The sequence below is a fragment of the Hylobates moloch genome, unplaced genomic scaffold, assembly GCF_009828535.3.
Source record: "Hylobates moloch isolate HMO894 unplaced genomic scaffold, HMol_V3 SCAFFOLD_14, whole genome shotgun sequence".
Classification (NCBI taxonomy): Eukaryota; Metazoa; Chordata; class Mammalia; order Primates; family Hylobatidae; genus Hylobates; species Hylobates moloch.
This window is the reverse complement of record NW_026652289.1, coordinates 93,410,278-93,436,225: the sequence shown is the minus strand read 5'-3', so window position 1 is coordinate 93,436,225 and position 25,948 is coordinate 93,410,278. Positions and strand designations below refer to the sequence as shown.

Below are 25,948 nucleotides of genomic sequence, written 5' to 3'. Positions count from 1 at the left end.
CGCCATTGCACTCCAGCCTGGGCAACAAGAGTGAAACTCCATCTCAAAAAAAAAAAAAAAAAAATACATCACAAGCAATGAGAGATGGTAGGTAATTAAGTGTTTAGCTTATGTCAGGATAGGAAGTAATGTTAGTGCACTGGGTAATTTTAATGATGCTGTTGATAAATCTTGCTGCTCTCTGCCCAGCTTCTTCTATTTTATAAAGAAGTTTGTTGAAACAACTGAGGTTATTTGTCTGGATTTGAGATAGAATGACATAAAATATTAGTGCTTTTCAACAACCACCACTGGAAAAAAAAAACTGACAAAGCAGATAGTAGAAGTTAAATAAGAAAATATTCCCCTATTTTCTAAGGGTGTTTAAAAATATAAGTACAAAGGTAACCAATAAAACAAAAATATAAATCTTCTTAAATACCACAAAAATTTCAAAACTAAAGGAGAAAAGAAAAATATCTGGTAGATAAAGAAAAACATAAAATGTACCATAGTATATAATTACAGGTTGAGCATCCCTAATTCAAAATTTCAAAATCCAAATCATTCCAAAATTTGAAGCTTTTTAAGCATGGACATGACGTCATAAGTGGAAAATTCCACATTTAAGTATTTAACACAAACTTTCATAAATAAAATTATTTAAAATATTGTATAAAACTACCTTCATGCTATGTGAATAAAGTGTATATGAAACAAATAAATTTCATGTTTAGATTTGGGTGCTATCCCCAAGATATCTCATTACGTATACGTAAATATTCCAAAATCCAATAAATCTGAAATCTGAAAAACTTCTAGTCTCAAGCATTTTGGATAAGGGATACTCAACCTGTATAAAATAATATGACAGAACTGAAATCAAACATATTAGTCACATTAATAAATGTGAATGAGCCTCAACTATTAAAACATAAAGATTTGCAATTCTGCTCCTAAAACACGACTGAACGTATTATGCTGTATACTAGACACATAAATAAACAAGGTGATTCCGAAAGACTAAATATAAAGGAATGGGCAAAGGTATTATAGGCAAATGAAAACAATAAGAAAACAAGTAGTAATCCTGATCAAAATTGTAGAATTTAAGCTTACACATTAAATGTGTATAGAAGGATACCTTTCTTTAGAGAGAGAGAGATAGGGACTCGCTCTGTTGCCCAGGCTAAAGTTCAATGGGCAGTGGCATGATCATGGCTCACGGCAGCCTAGAACTCCTGGGATCAGGCAATCCTGCGGTCTCAGCCTCAGCAGAACTACAGAGGCATGCTGCCATGCCTAGCTAAAATATTTTTTAATTTTTTGTAGAGGCATAGTCTCACTATGTTGCCTAGGCTGGTCTCAAACTTCTGGCTTCAAGTGATCCTCCTGCCTCAGCCTACCAGAAGGATATTTCTTAATACTGACAGCCACAAATCAAAATGAAGATATGGCAGTTAAGAAATATCCCAAATGAAACAGTAATCACTTGTATAAGGCAAAACTACAAGGCAATGTAAGGAAATACAGGTAGAAATACATTAACAATAAGAGATTATAAGGCACCTTAGTAGATCAAGGAGTCCAAAAACACAGAGAAAAGACTCAATAAACTTGATAAAGTAAATTTTATGGATGTATACTTACATCAAACATTTTACCCTGATAATAGGCAATATAACTGCTCAAGAGTACATGGAACATTCACAAATACTGATCATATATTTGGTTACAATGAAACATTAGTAAATTCCATAAAGTAGAAATAATACAAACAACACTCAATGCAATAGAACTAGAAATTATTAACAAGAAAAATAACAAAAAGGTCTTCCTACCTACAAATTTCTTAAGTGTCTTTTAAACAACTCTTGGGTGAAAGGGGAAATGAAGTGAAAGATAGAATCTAAAAATAATGATAACATTAAAAGCTCTACTCATAAAAAATATATGGGATACATTTAAAGCAGTCAGAAAACTCCATGGCTCTAAACACTTTAGCAGTAAAAATGAAAAATGTTAATAAAAGACTAAATTCTCAGCTCCATAAGCTAGAAAATAAAAAGAATGACACAAGAAGGTAAGAACAGGAAGTAATGATATGGGGAGTAGAAAACAGCAGACCTAAATTAATAAATTCAAAGCCTGTGGTTTTAGGAAAAAAGTTAACAAAATAAGCCATTAGCTAATGAATTAATAATATGGGGGATAAAGCACAAATGTACAAAATAAAAAAGTAACAAAGGGAAAATACTACTAAACAGAAGACTTTTTTTTAAATAAGAAATGACTTTGCAGACCTCTATCCAAATATATCAGAAACTATAATAGTCTGATTCCATTTTTGATGTTTGACTGCTGCCAGCTTTTCGACCTTAACTCTCTCTCTTTCCCCTTTCTACTTCACATTAAGCAAAGGCATTAAAAAAAAAAGCCCCTCTCTTTTGCCACCAGCCAAACCACATGTAGAAATCCTCTCCCTGGCTCTACCCTCTAACCATCATAAAAACCCCAAGTCAGTCTCCTTTCCCTGCTCTTTCTAACCAGTTTTGGACCAGCTTAGGCAACCTGCCATGCTCCCCAAGAAAGCCTTATAATGTCAGTAATAAACGTCTGGAAAACCACAGAGAATTAATGATAAAACCAACGTGAATAATAAAAGAATTCACGAAGGTAAGAGGATGTAAGATTAACATGCAGAAATCAGTAGACTTCATATGCAAAAACAAAAACCAATTAGAGACTAGAATGATAAAGAAAATATCATTAATGTTAGCACCAAAAAACACTAACTGCTTGCAAACAAACTTCATAAACGTGCAAAATCTATTTAAGAAGAGTTTTTAAACATTCTTGAAAGACAAATAGACTTAAAAGAAACGGGCTGGGCACTGTAGCTCATGCCTGTAATCCCAGCACTTTGGGAGGCCGAGGTGGATGGATCACGAGGTCAAGAGTTCCAGACCAGCCTTGCCAACATAGTGAAACACCATCTCTACTAAAAATACAAAAAATTAGCCAGGCGTGGTGGCACACACCTGTAATCCCAGCTACTCCGGAGGCTGAGGCAGGAGAATCACTTCAACCCAGGAGGCAGAGGTTGCAGTGAGCCAAGATCGTGCCACTTGCACTCTAGCCTCCAGCACAGGCGACAGTGTGAGATCCATCTCAAAAAAAAAAAAAAGAAATGAAAAGATATCCCTGTTTTGGATAAGATGATACAACATCATAAAGATGTAGTTCTCCCAAAGTTAATTTACAAATTCAACTAAATCTCCCAAAAAATATCAATAAGCTTTTCTTATGGAGATAGACAAGTTAGCTAAAAAGATCTTATGAAAAACAAATACGTAGCCAGGCATGGTGGCTCACGCCTGTAATCCAAGCATTTTGGGAAGCCAAGGCAGGCGGATCACCTGAGGGCGGGAGTTCAAGACCAGCCTGACCAACATGGAGAAACCCCATATCTAGTATAAATACAAAATTAGCTGAGCATGGTGGCACATGCTTGTAATCCTAGCTACTCGGGAGGCTGAGGCAGGAGAATCGCTTAAACCTGGGAAGCAGAGGTTGCGGTGAGCCAAGATTGCGCCATTGCACTCCAGCCCAGGCAATAACAGTGAAACTCCATCTCAAAAAAAAAAAAAGAAAAGAAAAGAAAAACAAATATGTAACAATAGTGGGCAAAACACTAAAAAAAGAAAAAACAAAAACAAAAAAACCCTGCTTTGAGAGAGGAGTAACCTTACCAAACATTAAAACATACTATAAGGCCTCCGTAATGAAAACAGTGAGATATCAGCACATAAATAGACTAGCAGACTTCAGTGGAATAATATCATGTCCAGAAACAGATTCAAATAAAAATTTAATATATGATGATGGTGGCATCTCAAATCATCATACAAAGGTAAATTTTTTTTTTTTTGAGACGTAGTCTCGCTCTGTCACCTAGGCTGGAATGCAGTGGCGGATCTCAACTCACTCCAACATCCACCTCCCTGGTTCAAGCGATTCTTCTGCCTCAGCCTCCCGAGTACCTGTGACTACCGGCACATGCCACCACACCTGGATAATTTTTGTATTTTTAGTAGAGAGGAGTGGGGTATGGGTTGAAAAACTACCAGGTACTATGCTTATTACCTGAATGACAGGATACAGGCCCCAAACCCCAGCATCACACAATATTCCCATATAACAAATGTGCACATGTACCCACATATCAACAGTAAAAGTTAATTTTTTTAAAAAAGAAATCATCTGAAGATAGAAAACTCACTGGTAATAAGAAGGACACAAACACAGAACATTATAACACTATAACTGTGTTATGTATACTACTTATATCTTGAGTAGAAAGACTAAAACATGAACCCATCAAAAATAATAACTACAATAACTTCTCAAGACACAGACAATAAGATATGAATAAAAACAACAAAAAGTTAAAAAAGAAGGTAGATGAAGTGTTTTTATTAGTTTTCTCTTTTCTTGTTTGTTTCTTTTTGTAATCGGTATTAATATCAGTTTAAAAAAATGGGTGATAAGATGTTACTTGCAAGCCTCATGGTAACCTCAAATAAAAAACACAAAACAGATACACAAAAAATAAAAAGGTAGAAATTAGAAACCAGAGAAAATCACCTTCACAAAAAGCAAGACAGGAAGGAAGGAAGAGAAGACTATAAAACAACAAGAACACAGTAATAAAATGGCAGAAAAGTCCTTACTTATCAACAATAACATTGAACGTAAATGGACTCAGCTCTCCAGTCAAAAAACATAGAACGGCTGAATGGATTAAAAACAAAACAAAATCCAATGATCTCTTGCCTACAAGAAACAAACTTCACTTCTAAAGACACACATAGACTGAAAAAGAAAAGGGATGAAAAAAGATATTCCATGCCAATGGAAACCAAAAAAGAGCAGGTGTAGCTACACTCCACTTCAACACTCCACTTTCAGCATTGGACAGATCATCCAGACAGAAAATCAACAAAGAAACACGAGACGTAATCTGCACTATACCAAATGGACCTCATAGTTATTTACAGAACATTTCATCCAACGGTGGCAGAATACACATTCCTCTCCTCAGCACATGGTTCATTCTCAAAAACAGACCATATGTTAGGCCACAAAACTAGTCTTTTTTTTTTTTTTTTTGAGACAAAGTTTCACTCTTGTTGCCCAGGCTGGAGTGCAGTGGTGTGATCTTGGCTCACCGCAACCTCCGCCTCCCGGGTTCAAGCCATTCTCATGCCTCAGCCTCCCAAGTAGCTGGGATTACAGGCATGCGCTACCACGCCCGGCTAATTTTGTATTTTTAGTAAAGTTGGGGTTTCTCCATGTTGGTCAGGCTGGTCTCAAACTCCTGACTTCAAGTGATCCGCCCGCCTTGGCCTCCCAAAGTGCTGGGATTACAGGCATGAGCCACCGCACCCAGCCAAAACTAGTCTTTAAAAATTCAAAAAAATGAAATCATATCATGTATCTTTTTTGACAACAATGGAATAAGACTAGAAATCAATAAGAGGAACTTTAGAAACTATACAAACACAATTAAACAATATGTTCCTGAATGACCAGTAGGTCAATGAAGAAGTTAAGAAGAAAATTTAAAAATTTCTTGAAACAAATAAAAATGGAAACACAACACAGCAAAACCTTTGGGTTACAGTGATGGAATGCTAAGAGGAAAGTTTATAAAAATAAATGCCTACATCAAAAAAGTGGAAAAACACCAAATAAATGACCTAATGACGCATCTTAACATGGAAAAACAAGAGAAAGCCAAACCTGAAATTAGTATAAGAAAAGAAATAATAAAGATGAGAGGGGAAATAAATAAAATTAAAGCAAAAAATACAAAAGATAAACAAAAGGAGAAGTTAGTATTTTGAAAAGACAGACAAAAAACATTGGGGAAACATCCAGGACATTGGTTTGAGCAAAGATTTTTTTGTCTAATGTCCTAAAAGTAAAGGCTACCAAAGCAAAAATGGACAAATCAGATCACATCAAGTTGTTTTTGTTTTGTTTTGTTTTGTTTTGTTTTCTTGAGACGGAGTCTCGCTCTGTCGCCCAGGCTGGAGTGCAGTGGCGCAATCTTGGCTCACTGCAAGCTCCGCTTCCTGGGTTCACGCCATTCTCCTGCCTCAGCCTCTCCGAGTAGCTGGGACTACAGGCGCCCGCCACCACGCCCGGCTAATTTTTTTTGTATTTTTAGTACAGATGGGGTTTCACCGTGGTCTCGATCTCCTGACCTCGTGATCCGCCCGCCTCGGCCTCCCAAAGTGCTGGGATTACAAGCGTGAGCCACCGCACCCGGCCAGATCACATCAAGTTAAAAAGCTTCTGCACAGCAAAGGAAAAAACCAATGCAGTGAAGAGACAACCTACAGAATGAGAAAAAATATCTGCAAACTATCTGACAGGGATTAAAAACCAGAAAATGTAATGAGCTTAAACAATGTAATAGGAAAAAATGTAATAATTCTATTCAAAAATGGGCAAAAGATCTGAATAAATATTTTTCAAAAGATGTAAAAATAGCAAACAGGTATATGAAAAAGTGATTAACATCATTGATCATCAGAGAAATGCAAATTAAAACTGCAATAAGGTATCATCTCACCCAAGCTACAATAGCTTTCATCCAAAAAACAGGTAATAACAAATGCTGGTAAGGATGTGGAGAAAAGAGAACCCTCATACACTGTTGGTGGAAATGTGAATTAGTACAACTACTATCGAGAACAGTTGAGAGGTTCTTCAAAAAATTAAAAATAGAACTACCTTATGATCCAGCAATCCCACTGCTAGGTATATATCCAAAAGGAAATCAGTGTATTGAAAAGATACCTGCACTCTATGTTTATTGCAGTACCATTTACAATAGCCAAGATTTGGAGGCAACCTAAGTGTCCAGCAACAGACAAATGGATAAAGAAACGTGGCCTATACACACAATGGAGTACTACTCAGCCATAAAAAAGAATGAGATCCTGTCATTTGGAACAACATGGATGGATCTGGGGGACATTATGTTAAGTGAAATAAGTCATGCACAGAAATACAAACTTCATACGTTCTCATTCATCTGCAGGAGCTAAAAATTAAAACAATTGAACTCATGGAGAAAGAGAGTAGAATGACGGTTACCAGAGGTTGCGAAGGGTAGCAGAGATGAGGGAGTGGGGATGGCTAATAGGTACAAAAATATAGTTAGATAGAATGAACAAGATCTAGTATTTGATAGCATAACAGTTATTATAGTCAACAAAAATTTATTTTACATTTTATAATAACTAAAAGATTATAATTGGAATGTTTATAACACAAAGAAATGATAAATGCTTGAGGTGATGCATACACTATTTACCCTGATGGGATTATTATACATTGTATGCCTGTACCAAAATATCTCATGTACCCCATAAATATATACATCTATATTATGTACCCATAAAAATTAAAAATTAAAAAAATTAAAACAGATAATGATAAAGCAAATGTGGTAAAATGTTAAGCTTGAGGAATTTGGGAGAGGAATATACAGTAATTTTTTCAACTATTATTTGACTTTTCTATAAGTCTAAAAATATTTCAAAATAAAAACTATTTTTTTAATACAAAAATTAGCCAGGCATGGTGGCAGGATCCTGTAATCCCAGCTACTCAGGAGGCTGAGGCACAAGAATCGCTTGAACCCAGGAGGTGGAGGCTGCAGTGAGCCGAGATCGTGCCACAGCACCACTGCACTCCAGCCTAGGCAACAGAGTGAGACTCAGTTTCAAAAAAAAAAAAAAAAGTCTTTTTTAAAAAAGAAACATTTACTGATGCTTTACTAAGTACTCTTTGAAAGGAGATGAATAAGAATCCTTGGCCTTAAGAAATTTAAAAGTTGGCCAGGTGCGGTGGCCCATGTATGTAATCCCAGCACTTTGGGAGGCCAAGGCAGATCAATTGAGCTCAGGAATTCCAGACCAGCCTGAGCAACAAGGCAAAACCCCATCTCTACAAAAAATACAAAAAATTAGCTGGGCACCATGGTGCATGCATGCCTGTAGTCCTAGCTACTCAGGAGGCTGAGGTGGGAGAATCACCAGGAAGTCAAGGCTGCAGTGAGCCATAATTGTGCCACTGCACTTCAATCTGGGCAACAGAGTGAGACCCTGTCTCAAAAGAAAGAAGAGGAGATGAGGGGAGGGGGGAGGGAAGAGGAAGGAAAGAAAAGGAAGGAAAGGGAGGGAGGGAGGGAGGGAAGGAAGGAAGGAAGGAAGGAAGGAAGGAAGGAAGGAAGGAAGGAAGGAAGGATCGGTCTAGCAAAAGAGGAAAATAGGTAAGCCAAAATTCACAATACAGTGGGACAATACAGAGTGATAAGTTGGCCAAATACAGTCCTTTGGGAGCACAGAGAAACATCATTTAGTCTCTGCTATGACAGAATATGATATGAGTGGTAAGATACATCAAAAAGAGGGAAGGTACATTAAAAGATCCCCAAAGAGGTGGTAATGTTTGAAATAAATTTTAAAGGATGATGTTAGACAGGTGGGGTAGGGTGAAGCATTCTAGGCAATTGACATGAAAAGGCCCAAGCATACAGCATTCGGAAAACTACAATTAGGTTTCTAAAAACATCAGAAGAGAAAAGGAGGGGAGGAGGTTGGAGGCTATCAAGTCTCAGATCCTAAAGGCCCTTATTATGCCATATTGAGAAACCTGGCTTTTAACATACAGGCAATGGATGTGAACAGACGTTTAAAAATGAAGTAAATCATCAATTTTGCATTTGAAAAAGCTCACTGGGTAGCGTGTGGAATTTGGATTATAGAAATAAAGAGATCTAATAGCAGTTCATTGTAATATATCTAGAGAGAAATGCTGAAAGTACTTTAAAGCTATAGGTAGAGAAGGGTGAAATTAAGGTGACATTTAAAATGTCAAATCCAAAGGAATTGGTACAATTAAATGTGGGAAAGAGAGCAATAAGTATAACTCCCACTTTGCTGGTTTAGATAATCCTGCTAGCCTTAATAAGGGTTAATGTTTCTGCCTGTGAAAATCATATACAGATGAAATTCAAGTTCTCCTGAACTTGAATCCTTATTAATTTGTTTTTATAAGGACTGCAAACACAAATAACATGAAGTGCTAACAGCAGAGTTAGAATAAGTCTCCTAAAATGTGTCTTAATGAAATTATTTTGAATTATAAAACTTTGTCATTTTCCTAGACTTCCTTGGGAAGGCAGTCTGTTCATGACTTATAACTGCTTCATCACCAAGAGGCTTACTATACAACATTCCTACCTTTGAAATTCAAATGCATGGAGGCTATAAAAGGAAACAAGGAAAGCATTTTTCTCCAAGAACAGAAAGAACTGAAGTGTACAGTGTTTTTCTAAACTTCATACCTAACCCTCTAATAATGAATGGTAGGGCTGTAATTGGGGGAAGTAGCTGTATTTTACCTCTAGGTGAGCTACCAACAAGACCTAGTGTCTTAATGCAGTCACTGAAAGTATGCCCCCAAAAAAATGCAATGAGCATTTCAATATGAAAATAAGAGCTCCTACAAAGATCATACTGTTAAAGGGGGAATTGGCCAAAGTATTGCAGCACAAATTGCTGGCTCTGGTGCTCTGAATGCTCTTTTGACTTAAAATCTTAAAAAAAAAAAAAAAAAGAAAGAAGCAAAGAAAAAAGAATAGCAGTATCAGTAACAGAACTTGAGAAACAAAGCTATGACTGTCGTGAATGAAATGGACTTTAATAAAAGGACTGATTCTCTCAGACCATGTGGCTAACTGCAGAAATGAATGAATTAAAATTTCAGGAGCTATGACATGTATTTTCAGTCTTCCACTGTGACCTTGGGCAAGTCCCCCATCCTGTCTGTGCTTGTTTTCTCTTCAATATCAGGATATCGAGGCATGGCATTACAGAAAATGTTAATTTTTAATACTAATTTAAGAACAATTGGTTATAACATGAATTTTTATGTTAATTTGTATGAGTTGCTCCATGCCTCAACTTTCTTCATCTACAAACCGAGGCTAATACTAGAACTCACTGCAAAGGTTTGTTTGAGGGTTTTATAAGTATAAAATAATTATTAGTTATTACTATTATTACTGTTATATTTGAGAATTTAATATATGTTAGAGATGGAACCTCAAAGTATGGTAATTACCATTGGGAAAGGAGGGTGAATTTGAATCTCTGTTTTGTTCCTTTCATCACAATAAATTTCTCCAAGATCAAAAATTAAACATAAAAATAAAACTATAATTATATTAGAGATCTTAGAAAACAAGGTTATGATGGTGAAAATAAAAATAGTAGATAGGTTGAACAGAAGAATGAAAAGAGTTAAAGAGCAAATTAATGAGCAAGAAGCTGAAGGAAAGTGGAAATTAAGGCCACAGCTGTAGCTATTTTGAAAATAATAATGAGAGGTCTACATATCAAAACCCATGAGACACAACCATAATAGCACTCAGAAAATTTTCTAGCCTTCTATTCATGTAAGAAAATAAATAATGGGGGAGAAAGTCTCTTTCCTTTCCATCTGGGAACAGCCATCAGGTAAGCCAAGATAACTGCATACAAGTACATTCAGGAGCTATGAAGGAAGCAGCAGTCTGATACCATGCACTTTCTTCGGACAGTCCCTGCTAGCAGTACTGACAGCTCTCTGCTCTACCACAGGGCTCCACATCCCACCCAGCCCAAAAAAGTGCACCGACAAGGCTACAAGGCCAAACAAGTTTACGTTATATATAGGATTCGTGTGCGCCATGGTGGCTGAAAATGCCCAGTTCCTAAGGGTGCAGCTTATAGCAAGCCTGTCCACTGTGGTGTTAACCAGCTAAAGTATGCTCGAAGTCCATTGAAGACAGGAAAGCTGGACACCACTGTGGGGTTCTAAGAGTCCTGAATTCATATATATATATATGTGTATATATATATATATGTGTGTGTATATATATGTATGTATGTATACACACACACATATACATGTACATATATTTTTATTTATACATATACACAGACATATTTATACATTTTATTTCTATATATACATATATATAAATATATTTCTTTTTTTTTTTTTTTTTGAGACAGAGTCTTGCTCTGTCACCCAGGCTGGAGTGCAGTGGCACAATCTCCACTCACTGCAACCTCCGCCTCCTGGGTTCAACCAATTCTCATGCCTCAGCCTCCCGAGTAGCTGGGATTATAGGCGTGCGCCACCACACCCAGCTAATTTTTGTATGTTTAGTAGAAACAGGGTTTCACCATGTTGGCCAGGCTGGTCTCGAACTCCTGGCCTCAAGTGATCCACTCACCTTGGCCTCCCAAAGTACTGGGATTACAGGCATGAGCCACCATGCCCGGCTAAGAGTCCTGAGTTCTTACTTTGGTGAAGATTCAACATACAAAATGTTTGAAGTTATCCTCATTCATCCACTCCATAAAGCTGTCAGAAAAAATCCTGCCACCCAGTGGATCACCAAACCAGTCCACAAGCAAAGGGTGATGCATGGGCTGACATCTGCAGGCTAAAAGATCCGTGGCCTTGGTAGGGTCATAAGTTCCACCACACTCCTGGTGATTCTCACTGTGCATCTTGGAAAAGGCACAATAGTCTCCAACTCCACCGTTACCACTAATGTAAGTAATGTTTGTAAAGTTGATACCTAAAAAATAATTTGGGACAGTCATGTCTGCTTACAAGTATTATTTGTCTGTTAAAACTAGTCTGTAGATTGTTTCATGAATTCTTTGTCAAATTATGAAAGTTAAAGTTCAATAATGTTTGAAAACAAGTATTATTTGTCTGTTAAAACTAGTCTGTAGATTGTTTCATGAATTCTTTGTCAAATTATGAAAGTTAAAGTTCAATAATGTTTGAAAACTATAAGTGATGATGTATCTTGTTTCTAGTAAGATAAACTTTTTTGATCTTGCTTTATCTGATTAGGGAGTTATATGGCAGTGTTTAAAACATACTGTGTGGTATAATAGGTTTAACATAAATTATTTAAAAGAAAAAAGAAAATAAATAATGAAAATAAATAAAGTATGCATATAACACAGGAACCTAGCAAAAAGTAATTAAATAAATTAGAAGAAGCAAATTAACAGATAAAAGCAAAATTTATTGAACCAGGGGAAAATAGCAGATTGGATAAAAAAATTACAAGGTGGTTCTTCAATTTAAAAAAATACATAGAAAAAAAACTTTGAGTGTCATTAAACATAATCAATACTAGAAATAATAGACAAACATAAATTTTAAAAAGGTTTAAAAATTTTTAAATGGCTGATTTTTCTAAAAAAAATACAAATTTCTAAAATTGACACAAGAGGTTAAAAATAAAGAAATAGAAAAGTTGTCAGAAACAAAGCCCAAAAAGTGTTATAACAAGTTAGTTGGACCTTCAAGGAAAAAGTGGTATTTTCTTTTTATAAATGGTTCTAAATAATAGAAGCTGTGGAAAGTTTCCCATCTCACTTTAGGCTAGTCTAACCCAGATGTTTACATTTGACAAGAATGGCCCTCAAAAGCAAACTATAGGCTAATCTCACTTGTGAAATAGATAGAAAAACTCTAAATAAAATGTTGGTAAATTTAATGCAGTAATCACCTAAAATAACCTATGTGACCAAGCAGAGTTCATTCCAGGAATATGAAGGTAATCAGCACCAGAAATCTGTTGATTAAATGAACTATGCTAACAGAATAAAAAGAGGAAAATTCTATGACTTCATGATCCTCTCGAAAAATCCAAATAAGAAACAAATGTATTTTCATAGCCATTCCTTATTTTTTAAAATAAAATATAAAACTTTTTAAATCTCTGTCATGTGTTGATCTAAAGACAAAAAAAGTGAGGCAAACTTAATACAGAGTTTATTTGGGCCAAGTTTGAAGACTGCAACCCAGGAACGTAGATTCAAGTTAACATGAATATACCCTCTGATTAGCAGTAGTTACTAGTGGTTTTTAAAGGAAAAAAATGGGGTGGTTCCTAACTTGTTTACCAAGAATTTACGTTAAAATAGCATAACCTATTGATTGGCTGTACTTTGTTCTTTGTATCACAGATTACAGGAACATCAAGATAACAGGGGAAGCAGGAACAGGAGAAGTCAGGAACAAAAGGCCTTTAAATGATTGCCCCCTGGCACATGGGTTCCAGGAGGGTGAGGGATGTGACTAAAGTGCCATATTCATGTCTCTCTGGGCCTGATAGATTTTTGCATATCTCACATTGTAGCAGGACAAGCCACAGACAAAACCCCTCAGACACCAAGTTAAAGAAGGAAGGGGTTTATTCGGCCGGGAGCATCGGCAAGACTCCTGTCTCAAGAGCCAAGCTCCCCGAGTGAGCAATTACTGTCCCTTTTAAGAGATCACAACTCTAAGGGGGTCCACATGAGAGGGTCATGATCAATTGAGCAAGCAGGGGGTACATGGCTGGGGAATGCATACACTGATAATTAGAAAGGAACAGAACAAGACAGGGATCTTCACAGTGCTTTTTTATGCAAATAACTGATTAGGTCAGGGGTTGATCTTTAACTACCAGCCCAGGGTGTGGCACTGGGCTGTCTGCTTGTGGATTTCATTTCTGCCTTTTAGTTTTTACTTCTTTTTTTGGAGGCAGAAATTGGGCATAAGACAATATGAGAGGTGGTCTCCTCCCTTAACATAGCTCAGATGGCTCAGAGCTATTTTTCTTTTCTCACCTACTAGAAAAGGGCATGTCCTTAATTTAATAAAGGATGTTTACCAGAAACAGCAAACATCATATTTGATGGCAAAATATTAGAAGCATTCCCATTTGTGATCTGAGAAACTAAAGTAGATGTCTCTTTATCAAGTAAGGGGGACTCTAAAGTTAAGGTAACAAAAGTTACTGGTCGAGGTGTGACAACTTCCTAAATTCTCATGGCTACAAGTAAAACCACACTCTGGCTAAACCTCCTAGCAATAGGAGCTATTGGACACCTCCTAACTCTGACTTATGATCCAGACCACTACAACTCTGAATGGACAGAGAACCAGCCTTACAAACATTCTTTTCTGATAAACAACTGCAGACCTTAAGCCAGTTTCAGCCAGCCTATAAAGGCTGTGCACTAATTGTCTTTGTGCCCTACAGTTCACCTTGTTATGTAAAGAGCCAAATTCCACCTCATTTTAATGCTAAAACCTGCCGCAAAGTGAACATGGGATGTATGTTACATATATGTTTACCCACTGTGCATGTGCTTGGCTCCCCTCATAAATATGTATAGCTTTTCCCCAAAACCTGCTGAATATGTATGACTCTATTGTATAAAACAGACTCTGTGGGGCCTAAAACCCAAACTTCCTCTTCCCTACTTGAAGTTAGAGCACCTTCAGTCCACACTGCAGACTCTCTCTTTTTGGTCTACAAACTGATATTGCCAAAAAAGCTCTCCTTTCTACTGTCTCACCATTCTGTGGTTATTTGGATGACATATTAAAATAAGGGTGAAGACAAAGATGCTATCATCATTATTATTCAACATACTACACTGCATAAATTATAAAATGTCTACATAATAAAAGATGTCATAAAGTTAAACTAGAAACTCTATAATATATATAGAATAAATGGTTTCTATTAAAAATACATATACATACAAAAATACACACATATAAAAAGAGTTTCTAAAAATAACAAGAAACAGGCCAAGTGCTGTGGCTCATGCCTGTAATCCCAGCACTTTGGGAGGCCGAGGCAGGCAGATCACGAGGTCAGGAGTTTGAAACCAGCCTGGCCAACATAGTGAAACCCTGTCTCTACTAAAAATACAAAAATTAGCCAGGCGTGGTGGTGCGCACCTGTAGTCCCAGCTAGTTGGGAGGCTGAGGCAGGAAAACTGCTTGAACCCGGCAAGCAGTGGTTGTGGTGAGCCGAGTTCACGCCACTGCACTCCAGCCTGGGCAACAGAGTGAGACTCTCTCTTAAAAACAAAACAAACAAACAAAAAAGCAAGAAATAGGCAATCCAATAACATCTTTTTTGCAGGGCCATTTGACAGGAGCTATCAACATTTTAAATGTTTATTACCTTTGGCTCTGCTTCCATTTTCATGAATGAACTTTTAAAAATTCACACAAATGCTCAGAGAATATATATACATGTATGTATATATATTTTTTGTGTGTATATATATATATATACACATACACAAGGATGTTTGTTGCAGCATTGTTTATAAGAGAGAAAAATTAGAAATCTAAGTGTACTAAATGTTGAGTGGTTAAATAAATAATGGTATTCATGCTACAAAATACTCTCAGCCCTTAAAAACAGTGAAATAGTCCGCGGCACAGCGGCTCAGCCTGTAATCCCAGGGAGACCAAGGTGGGTGGATCACTTGAGGTCAGGAGTTCAAGACCAGCCTGGCCAATATGGTGAAATCCTGTCTCTACTAAAAATACAAAAATTAGCCAGGCATGGCGGCACATTCCTGTGATCCCAACTACTTGGAAGGCTGAGACAGGAGAATCTCTTGAACCCAAGAGGCAGAGGCTTCAGTAAGCCAAGATAGCGCCACTGCACTCCAGCTGACAGAGCGAGACTCTGTCTCAAAAAATAAAATGAAATAAGTAAAAATAGTGAAATATATCTGTATGAACTGATATACTGGATATCTGAGAAAGATTAAGTAAAAAAAGTAAAAAACAACAAATATATTATAATTATTGGACTTATGTGAATATATCATTTTTATAAAATATAGTAACAATGATATAAGGACACAATAATATTACAAGGATACAAACAAAATGAATAACTTCTAAGAAGGGAAGTAGAAATTGGCAGCCCAGGGTAGAAATCAGACACAATCAGGAAAGAAACTGTGGGATTTTCAGGCTTTACTGAATATACTTTTAAATAATCCAAATTTGTAATATTAAGAATGTATTCAGTGTCACCCTGCTAGCTCAACTGGTAGAATAGAGACTCAAGAACGTGTTCATACAGCAGCATTATTCATAAGAGCCAAAAGATGGAAGCAACCCAAATGTCCATCAATTGTTGAATGTACAAACATAATGTATATCCATTTTTTTATGGTCCTTTTTATTTGACCATAAAAAGGAATGATGTACTGATACATGTTAAATGACATACTGATACATGAACCTTCAGAACATTATGCCACATGGAAGAAGCCAGTCACCAAAAAAACACACATTTTATATGATTCCATTCATTTGAAATACCCAAAGTGACTAAATCTATAAATACAGAAAACAGAGCAGTAGTTGTTTAAGGCTAGGTGAGGGGAAAGGGAATGGAGTTCCGGGGCGTGATAATCTAAGGGATGGCTGGGTTCTTTCTGAGAAGAAAACATTCTAAATTTGACTATGGTGATGGTTGCATATGAATACACTAAACCCATTTAATTGCAAACTTTAAATGAATTAGTTATATGATACGTGAATGTCAATAAAACTGCTCCAAAAATAACAATAATCCAACAAGTTTTACAACTTAATCCAAAAGAGAAAGTAAAGATAAGAGATACAACTGCTGGTCGGGCACGGTGGCTCACACCTGTAATCCCAGCACTTTGGGAGGCCAAGGTGGGCGGATCACGAGGTCAGGAGATCGAGACCATCCTGGTTAACACGGTGAAACCCCGTCTCTACTAAAAATACAAAAAATTAGCCGGGTGTGGTGGTGGGCGCCTGTAGTCCCAGCTACTCGGGGGGCTGAGGCAGGAGAATGGTGTGAACCCGGGAAGCAGAGCTTGCAGTGAGCCAAGATCACACCACTGCACTCCGGGCTGGGCGAAATAGTAACAATAAATATTTGTTACATGAATGAATAATATAAAAATCATGAAAAGCAAGAAGGAACACTAAGGAAATTCAGTAAACAATTCTTCACTTTTAGTACATGTACCTATACTTGTTACCACCTTCCTCCCCCAAACAGGGTAAATATAGATAGAAATGTTGATCTTTATTTTTACAATCACATAAAATGGAAACACATTAGGAATTTACACATGGATATGTTTTATGTAGAAGACTAAACTATAGGCCTGGCACGGTGGCTCACACGTGTAATCCCAGCACTTTGGGAGGCTGAGACGGGCAGATCACCTGAGGTCAGGAGTTGGAGACCAACCTGGCCAACATGGCGAAACCCTGTCTCTACCAAAAACACAAAAAAATAACCAGGCGTGGTGGCGAGCACCTGTAATCCCAGTTACTCGGGAGGCTGAGGCAGGAGAATGGCTTGAACCTGGGAGGTGGAGGTTGCAGTGAGCAGAGACTGCACCACTATACTCCAGCCTGGGCAACAGAATAAGACTTTGTCTCAAAAAAAAAAAAAAAAAAAAAAGACTAAACTACAAGAGATCAGGTTATTTACATGTAACAAATTTCTCATTAATCTTATTGGAAGCATGCCTTTAACAGTGTGTCTTAATTCATTCAAATACATAAGGGCAACAGTGCTATACAAGAACCTCTAGAGTATATTAAAACATTCAAAGACATTGAAAAGCAGTCCAAAGCTGTGCTAGACTCTATAATAAGAAATCATGTTTCTTTCTGGTAACTAAAGACACACTGTTTGCTGGTTTAAGGATGAAAGAACATTTTCAAGTTGTAGTAAAGTATAATATCACCAACTGACACATGGTGGTAATAAACCACCAAGTAGGAAGAGCTTAAGGACTTGATGTCAGAGAAAAAAGTTAACAGAAAAAAACTAAAAGCAGCAAAGGCAGAGGGCCCGGCACGATGGCTCACGTCTGTAATCCCAGCACTTTGGGAGGCCAGGTTGGGCGGATCACTTGAGCTCAGGAGTTCGAGACCAGCCTGACCAACATAGAGAAACCCCATCTCTGGTAAAATACAAAATTAGCCAGGTGTGGTGGCGCCTGCCTGTAATCCCAGCTTCTCAGGAGGCTGAGACAGGGGAATCGCTTGAACCCGGGAGGCGGAGGTTGCGGTGAGCCAAGATCGCGCCATTGCACTCCAGCCTGGGCAACGAGCAAAACTCCGTCAACAAAAAAAAAAAAAAAAGAAGGAAGGAAGGAAGGAAAAAGAAAAGAAAAACAGCAAAGGCAGAGAGTCAGGAAAGCCCTTGGCTAATGTAGCAGGTGAGAGACTTCATTTTATGAGACCTCAGCCCCATTAGTCAGAACCAAGTATTTCTACAAGTACCTGTAACTGAAAAGATCCTCCCCGAGACATCACTAAACTATTGGTTACTCTGTAGCTAGGGACTGCCAGCAAATTAATTCCCTAAGTGACAGTTCAGAGATTCTCGTGTTTTTTGTTTTGTTTTAAAGAGGATGCAGACACCAAGAGGGTTTTTGTGTTTGTTTTCAAAGAATATTTAGAAACAAGACTTTTAAAAAGCAGTATCAACTGGCATGCAAGACAAAGAGAGGAGTTCAGTGTGGATATGGGCATTTCTGCTGAAGCCCAGTAGAAAGAGTGCACTAATTACAGCAAGAAAAGGAAAAGAATCTGCATGGACGAAGCAAAAAACATACAACCCTTCGTAGTAGTCAAGGTGGAATGTGTTTGCCTCGTGATCTTTTTTGCAAGCCCAGCCACGTGTCCTTATAGAATCCCAAGGGTTCTACTTGCTCCCTGGGACCAAAAGCAGCGCCCCGAGGGAGCAGCCAAGTGCTGTGGACCCGATCTACACGTACCCAACCCAGGAGATCCCAAAGCCCGGCGTCTCCTCTCCCCCACCTGGGATGTTCTGCCACCTGGACCCGACGCGTAGCAGGGCTCTCTGTAGCCATATTTCGCTAGATCCTTCTTTCTTCTGTAGTTTCAAGTGTCTAAGCAAAGCTACCAGAGCAATCACGAGACTTCTGTGACAGGAGCTGTTTTCTTCCGGGAGATAAACAGCTCCCGCCCTGCGGAAATCCTGCAGCTTCGCTGAGGTGGCTGCTTCCAATCGTCCCCGCCTCTGGCTCCTCCTCCCTGGACTCAGCCAGGGCTCCCTCCAAGCAACAGTCAGGTACAGCCTCTGTCCTGCTCCCAGGGAGGGACTAGGGCCTCGCGGGAGCCCCTGCGCAGAGCACGTGCGAAGCCGACTAGTGAGGTTTTCTTTTCGCGCCGTGTGGATGTCAGAGAACAATGTCATAACCTGGCGCCCTACATACACCTAGTTTCTGATCTGTCTCGGGCTGCGTTTTTTTTTTTTTTTTTTTTTTAAGTTATGGTTTTGGTCTTTATTGTCCAGCAGCTACTCCCCAAACCACTAAAATGTTTAGCTATTGCTTCTTTTGCGGATTACTTCCAAATCAAGCAACATAAAATTGATGTTTCACTTGATTTAAATAGATGTGCATTTATTTACAGGTTAGAGGCATTGGTGGGCCTTCCTAGAACACAGTAGTGAAAAGACGGAAACACATGCCTTTTAATGTGCAAGACCCCTTAGCATCCAGTTAAACCTCTTCATTTTTCACTTACCTAGAGAAATCCTAGATGCCCTATCTTAAAAAGTACACTATCCCCAGTACATCACTTGCTTTTCCTTCCTTTACAGTTCTATTTGCTTATGTATTTATTGTGTCTCTCACCACCTCCATCATCACTACCACTAGAAAGCAACGGGGGACAGGCAGATTGGTTTTTAATGAATAGGTAAGATAAACTGAACGAACGACGAGAGGTGAAATGATGTGCCTGAGGTCACAGTGATCATTGGGAGCAAAACTGGAATTAAAATTCAGATCTATTAACTCTCAATCTAGTGCACTTTGCACCTCAGAAATATTGAGATTAAACCCAAGTGAAGACAGCTAGCAATAAACCCATTCCAAAGTTTCCTGATTAAGGAAGTGTGAGCCAACATGCCCAACACACTAGGGGTAGTAGCATAACTCAGAGAGATTTGATAAGTTGTACACATCAGTAAGTTGCTGCTCCAGAATTTCTATATGTATATGCACACTTTCTCTCCATGTTTCCTTCCCCCTTCTGTATACATGTATACAGGAGGAAGGGGGAAGGAAACATGGAGACAAAGTGTGAATGGACAATAAAGCATAGCCAAAGAGTGGCAACCCCTTGGCACCCCTTTGGGTTATTACTGTAAATGGTACATCAAAGAAACAAAGTTACTCTGGTCTCAGGGCAGCTTTCTCACTATTATTTCAGTCCCTCTTTACCATTTTCAAATGAATGAATTATATCTTCTTGTTTCTGGGCCCCAATAAATCCCAGTTTGATGTTCATTTTGGTTTAATTTTGAGTAACAGGAGTCATCACTGTCACTTGTAAATAGTTTTAATAGGGAGATAACCTAAATTTTTTTAAAAATGTAAAATGTTTAGGGACATCAGTAAATACAGAAAAGAGCAGAATCTTCTTTTTTTTTTTTTTTTTTTTTAGGTGGAGTTTTGCTCTTTGTTGCCCAGGCTGGAGTGCAATGGCATGATCTCTGTTCACTACAACCTCCACCTCCCAGGTTCAAACGATTCTCGTGTCTCAGCCTCCCGAGTAGCTGGGAATACAGGCGCCCGCCACCACATCGGCTAATTTTTGTATTTTTAGTAAAGACAGGGTTTCACCACGTTGGGCAGGCTGGTCTCGAGCTCCTGACCTCAGGTGATCAGCCCACCTCGGCCTTCCAAAATTCTGGGATTAAAGGCGTGAGCCACCGTGCCCAGTCCAGAATCATTTTTTATTCAGATGTTTCTAATATATTCTTTTGCATTAGTTGAGAAATAACAAATTTTAAAGTTTTGAATTTTTTTAATAGTCCAAAATAAACTCATTTTATACAGGGTTAAAAAAATGACTATAGAAACTATTTCAAAAAAGAATACTTCCTACTGAATGTGTACTTGATGACCAAACATTAACTTTGCTAAATGAAACCAGATGGCAAATCATTAGTTTGGACCTTGGATACATTGCTATTGCAGTCTCAACAAAACTGACGCAGACTAGAAAGCACCTTACAGAGCAACTAGTAAAGCATCCTGTTTTGAAATAATTGGCACAAAGTAAAACAGGATTAACAGACCTAGAATTAAAACCTAGGTCTCTAGACTCCTAGCCTAGAGGCCATACTACTTCTGAATGTGTAACCTTTGTTGAGACCCCAGTAAACTGTGCTTAAAAATAAATTATTGAAATAATTAGAATCCTTGTCCCAAATTAAAATGTGTACATTATAATTTTCATAAAACATTACTCTTAAAATAACCTGTCCAAACTACTAGAGAACCCCAAATAGACACCAAAAATAAAACTAACATTACTTTCTTATACTACCTTCCTTATACTAGGCATCTGGCTAAGTAAGCACTTTGCATATATTATTGTCTCTTTAAACCTTTCCAACAATCCTTATGGGATAGAAAAATATTATTTCCTTTTCAATTTCAAGAAGATATTCCTTTAGTTCTTATTAGACATATCTAATAGTGAAAATATTTAAGCATTTGGCTGGGTGCAGTGGCTCATGCCTGTAATCCCAGCACTTTGGGAGGCCGAGGTGGGCAGATTACCTGAGGTCAGGAGTTCAAGAATGGCCTGGCCAACATGGTGAAACCCCATCTCTACTAAAAATACAAAAATATAGCCAGGTGTGGTGGCAGGCACCTGTAATCCCAGCAACTTGGGAGGCTGAGGCGGGAGAATCGCTTGAACCCAGGAGATGGAGATTGAGTAAGCCAAGATCATGCCATTGCACTGCAGCCTTGGCAACCAAGAGTGAAGCTCCATCTCAAAAAAAAAAGAAAAGAAAATATTTAAACATTTATATTTTACAGTATTTTTATTTTCACAAATCCTGAACCTCTTGGGTCTTTGCTTTTTGCAAGTAGGCACTCTTACAATAGGTTTAGAATCTGAATTATAAACTAATAAATGGTATATTATGATGGAGTCTTAAACAGAAACCTAATTAATAAACTTGAAATTGTTTCTCCTCAAAGGATATTAGTCTCCATTCAGATAAAATATTATAGCAAACTAAACAAAAACAAAACAAACACTAAAATGAAATAAAACAAAAACCTGATCCAAAATATGAGTTAAAGCATGGGTGTTAGAGACTTACAGACCTGGCTAATGCCTATTGATGTTTCTCAGCTTAGAAATCACTTCCTTCAGGAAGTTTTCCACGTTCTCTACCCAAAACTAAGTGTCTAAGACCATAGAGGGATTGACCATTTATCTGAAATAATGTTATTTCTGTATTTCTGTGGTTTAATCTGTTTGTGCAACCTCTGGAAAATATTTCCTATTTTGACTTACAATAAAAACTATTGTTCACAATTGGGAGAATCTACTTCAGTGACCTATTTTGGATATTTTCTCATTATAGTAAATAATATGTAATACTTGTTTATGTCTTCTTTATAATGATGTTACATTCCTTCTTTTTCTTTTTTTTTGTTGAGACCAAGTCTCGCTCTTGTTGCCCAGGCTGGAGTGCAATGGTGCGATCTCAGCTCACTGCAACCTCCGCCTTCCAGGTTCAAGTGATTCTCCCACCTCAGCCTCCCGAGTAGCTGGGATTACAGGCACCTGCCACCTGATTTTTGTATTTTTAGTAGAGATGGGGTTTCACCATGTTGGCCAGGCTGGTCTCAAACTCCTGAACTGAGGCCATCCACCTGCCTCAGCCTCCCAAAGTGCTGAGATTACAGGCGTGAGCTACTGCACCCAGTCCCTTATTCTTCTGTTTATAGAATAGATACTGCTCTCTAGTGTATATAATCATTAAATGGCAAAAGATAAACTCATGAATCAGAGAAATCTACATTTATGTAGTTATGGAGGAAATAAAAATTGTGCAAAAATGCTTTGACCGAACATAGATTGTTTTGCAGAGTGAAAAACAAAGCAAAACAAAACGAAGCCTCTAAGCACCTTCTGCTTGCCCAGTCATACAAAGCATCACATCAGTACTCTATTACTTGTGTTTTCTGTCTAGTCTAAATTTTTCTACTCAAAGTGTGGTCCTCAGAACAGCAGCATCAGCATCACTTGAAAGTTTTTAGAAATACATTATCTTGGGCCGGGTGCGGTGGCTCACGCCTGTAATTCCAGCACTTTGGGAGGCCAAGGCGGGCAGATCACAAGGTCAGGAGATCGAGACCATTCTGGCTAACACGGGTAAAACCCCATCTCTACTAAAAATACTAAAAATTAGCCGGGCATGGTGGTGGATGCCTGTAGTCCCAGCTACTTGGGAGGCTGACGCAGGAGAATGGCCTGAACCTGGGAGGTGGAGCTTGCAGTGAGCGGAGATGGAGCCATTGCACTCCAGCCTGGGTGACAGAGCAAGACTTTGCCTCAAAAAAAAAAAAAAGAAATACATTATCTCGGGCCCAGACCTACTGAATCAGAATCTACAATGTAAGTCAAACATGTCATTTTAAATTTTCTAGAAGCCACTTTCAAAACAGTAAAAAGAAATGTTAAATTTAATAATATATTTTATCTAATACACCAAAATATCATTTTAAATATAATAATTTAAATTATTCAGACATTTTACTTTTTTAAATAAGTTTTCAAAATCCAGCATGTCTCAATTACAGCATATCTCAATTATGATGAGAAACAAGTGGCTGCTATATTAGACAGCACAGAGCTAGATTATAAGCTCCCTGAAGGCAAAGATTGTTTTACTCTGATTTTACAGACTCTGGCTCAGTGTTGAGCAGGCACTCAAGGAATGTTTAATGAAGGAATAAATTAATGAAACTGGATTAGCGTGGTTCCACTACTTTGTGACCCTAGGCGAGTCTGAAATTCCTCTTCTAAAAAAGGGAGATAAAAATACCTACTTCATAGGGTTATTATGAAGATTTTAAAAACCATCCCAACATTCTCTCCAGTTATTCTCTATCACCTAAATCTGGTTTGCTGTCTTTGAGGCCATCTGAAATTACATTATTTATTGATTTTTATACTTATTACCTGTCACCTCCACTAGAATTCATATTCCATGTTTCATCCATTATTCTACCATTCATTCATTCATTTAACAAATGTTTCTCTGTGCTACTATGTTCTAAGCACTATTCTAGGCACTGGGGATACAACAATAAACATAAAAAGCTCCTGCTATTATGGCAAATTAAAATTTGTTAAGTAAATAAATGAATATATTACAAAAATTGATGCAAACTCTGCATCTAGTATACATTCCATCATCAAAATGAAATCTGATAAACAAAAATTTAGATTCTGAAATTAGAAGTTTGCATTTCAAGCTTACAGTGTACATTAGCCTGACCAACTTACAGATAAATTGCCCCAATTTAAAACTATATTTTGTTTTTTCCTTTTTATTTCTTTTTTTTTTTTTTTTTGATGGAGTTTCACTCTTGTTGTCCAGGCTGAGTGCAACAGCATGATCTTGGCTCACTGCAACCTCTGCCTGCTGGGTTCAAGCGATTCTCCTGCCTCAGCCTCTGGAGCATCTGGGATTACAGGCATGCGCCATCACACCCAGCTAATTTTTGTATGATTAGTACATGTTGGCCAGGCTGATCTTGAACTCCGGACCTCAGGTGATCCACCTGCCTCGGCCTCCCAAAGTGCTGGGATTACAGGCATGAGCCACCATGCCCAGCCTTCCTTTTTATTTCTTAACCCAGAAACTAAATATAGTACCAAGAATCTTCAAACTAGACAATTCTTTCCTCACCTTGTCATAACCATCCAATGTTGCCCACCTCAATGAGGAGCTGATTGTGGTTATTACCTTAAGCAATTTTTTTTGGTTTTTGTTTTTTTTTTGGGGAATACATTTGCTAACGCTCTCCAGTGACTGACATAACTGCATCTACTGGTTGTCAGTTGGCTTTGGCCCAAAATAATACTTAGGCCAAAGTAGCATATTTTGGGGTGGCATATTCTGAACCCATTCAATGCTTAATCATACTGTATTAGCATATTCCTCCTAGGTCAACTATAGAGATGAAAGATATAATTGCAGTCTGGAGCATTCTGAAGGCTTAGTATAAGTAGTTGTTGATTCCCTTAACCCTGCCTCCATCTCTATAAATAGTCCCTTAATTAAATTTTCAGTTAACTCCCCTGAGTATGCCACGAGTTTTCTTTCCCGAACTTTACTAATACAAAAGGAGTCCTCTTTTTCTGCTCTTCTAACACACAGTGTTCAGTCTCCCCAAATTAATATAGTAAAAAAAATTTAAAAGATGATTGGTCTGAAAGGATGCCAAATCATAAACCTGTTTGGTATGACTCAGCCAAGGCCTGTGAAGACTCATGAATGCTAAAGTTTACTTAAACACATCACATTTTCATTGAGAATCTTCTAATAAGCAAGGCATATGCTGTTTCAGAGAATTCAGAAGTAAGAAAGACAGTTGTGTCCTCAAGGAGCTTTCTGTTTAATAATGAATAAATGGAAATAATTGTAATACAAGGTGGCACACAATTATGAAAAATATATTTTAAAAGGATCAAATTATGCTGACAATTAAACTGTCATTGGATTTTTGACAAAGGTGCCAAGACAACTCAATAGAAAAAGCGTATCTTTTCAACAAATGACGCTGGAACGATTTGATATCCATATGCAAACTAATGAACCTCCACATTCATTCACACTATACACGAAAATTAAATTTGAAATGGATCGCAGACCTAAATGTAAGAGGTAAAACTACGTAAAACTTCCAGAAAAAAACGTAAGTGAAAATCTCAGTGCCCTTGGATATGACAAAGATGAATACAACACAAAAAGCATAAAGAACTCTTACAACTCAACAGTAATAAGATAAACAACCCGGTTTAAAAAATAGGCAAAATATATTTAAAAACATTTCACCACAGAAGATACAAGGATGACAAATAAGCACACAAAAAATGTTCAACATTAGTCATTAAGTAAATGCAAATTAAAACTACAATAGTATACTGC

The 25,948-nt window shown here is 37.7% G+C and overlaps 1 protein-coding gene and 1 pseudogene across 5 annotated transcripts in view; one reads left to right on the top strand and one right to left on the bottom strand.

The window, feature by feature from the left end:
• Positions 1-25,948, bottom strand: part of GALK2 (galactokinase 2) — a 163,130-nt gene that overhangs the window by 129,724 nt on the left and 7,458 nt on the right. For 2 of the 5 annotated variants that reach the window (XM_032176324.2, XM_032176323.2), the window contains exon 1: positions 18,769-19,086. The exons of the other annotated variants lie outside the window; for them this stretch is intronic. In XM_032176324.2, the coding sequence (XP_032032215.1) occupies positions 18,769-18,821 (53 nt within the window). In that variant the 5' untranslated portion in view covers positions 18,822-19,086. Of the gene's footprint in view, positions 1-18,768; positions 19,087-25,948 lie in introns of those variants that run through there. 5 annotated transcript variants of the gene reach the window in all.
• Positions 8,428-11,668, top strand: LOC116482369 (large ribosomal subunit protein eL15-like; annotated as a pseudogene).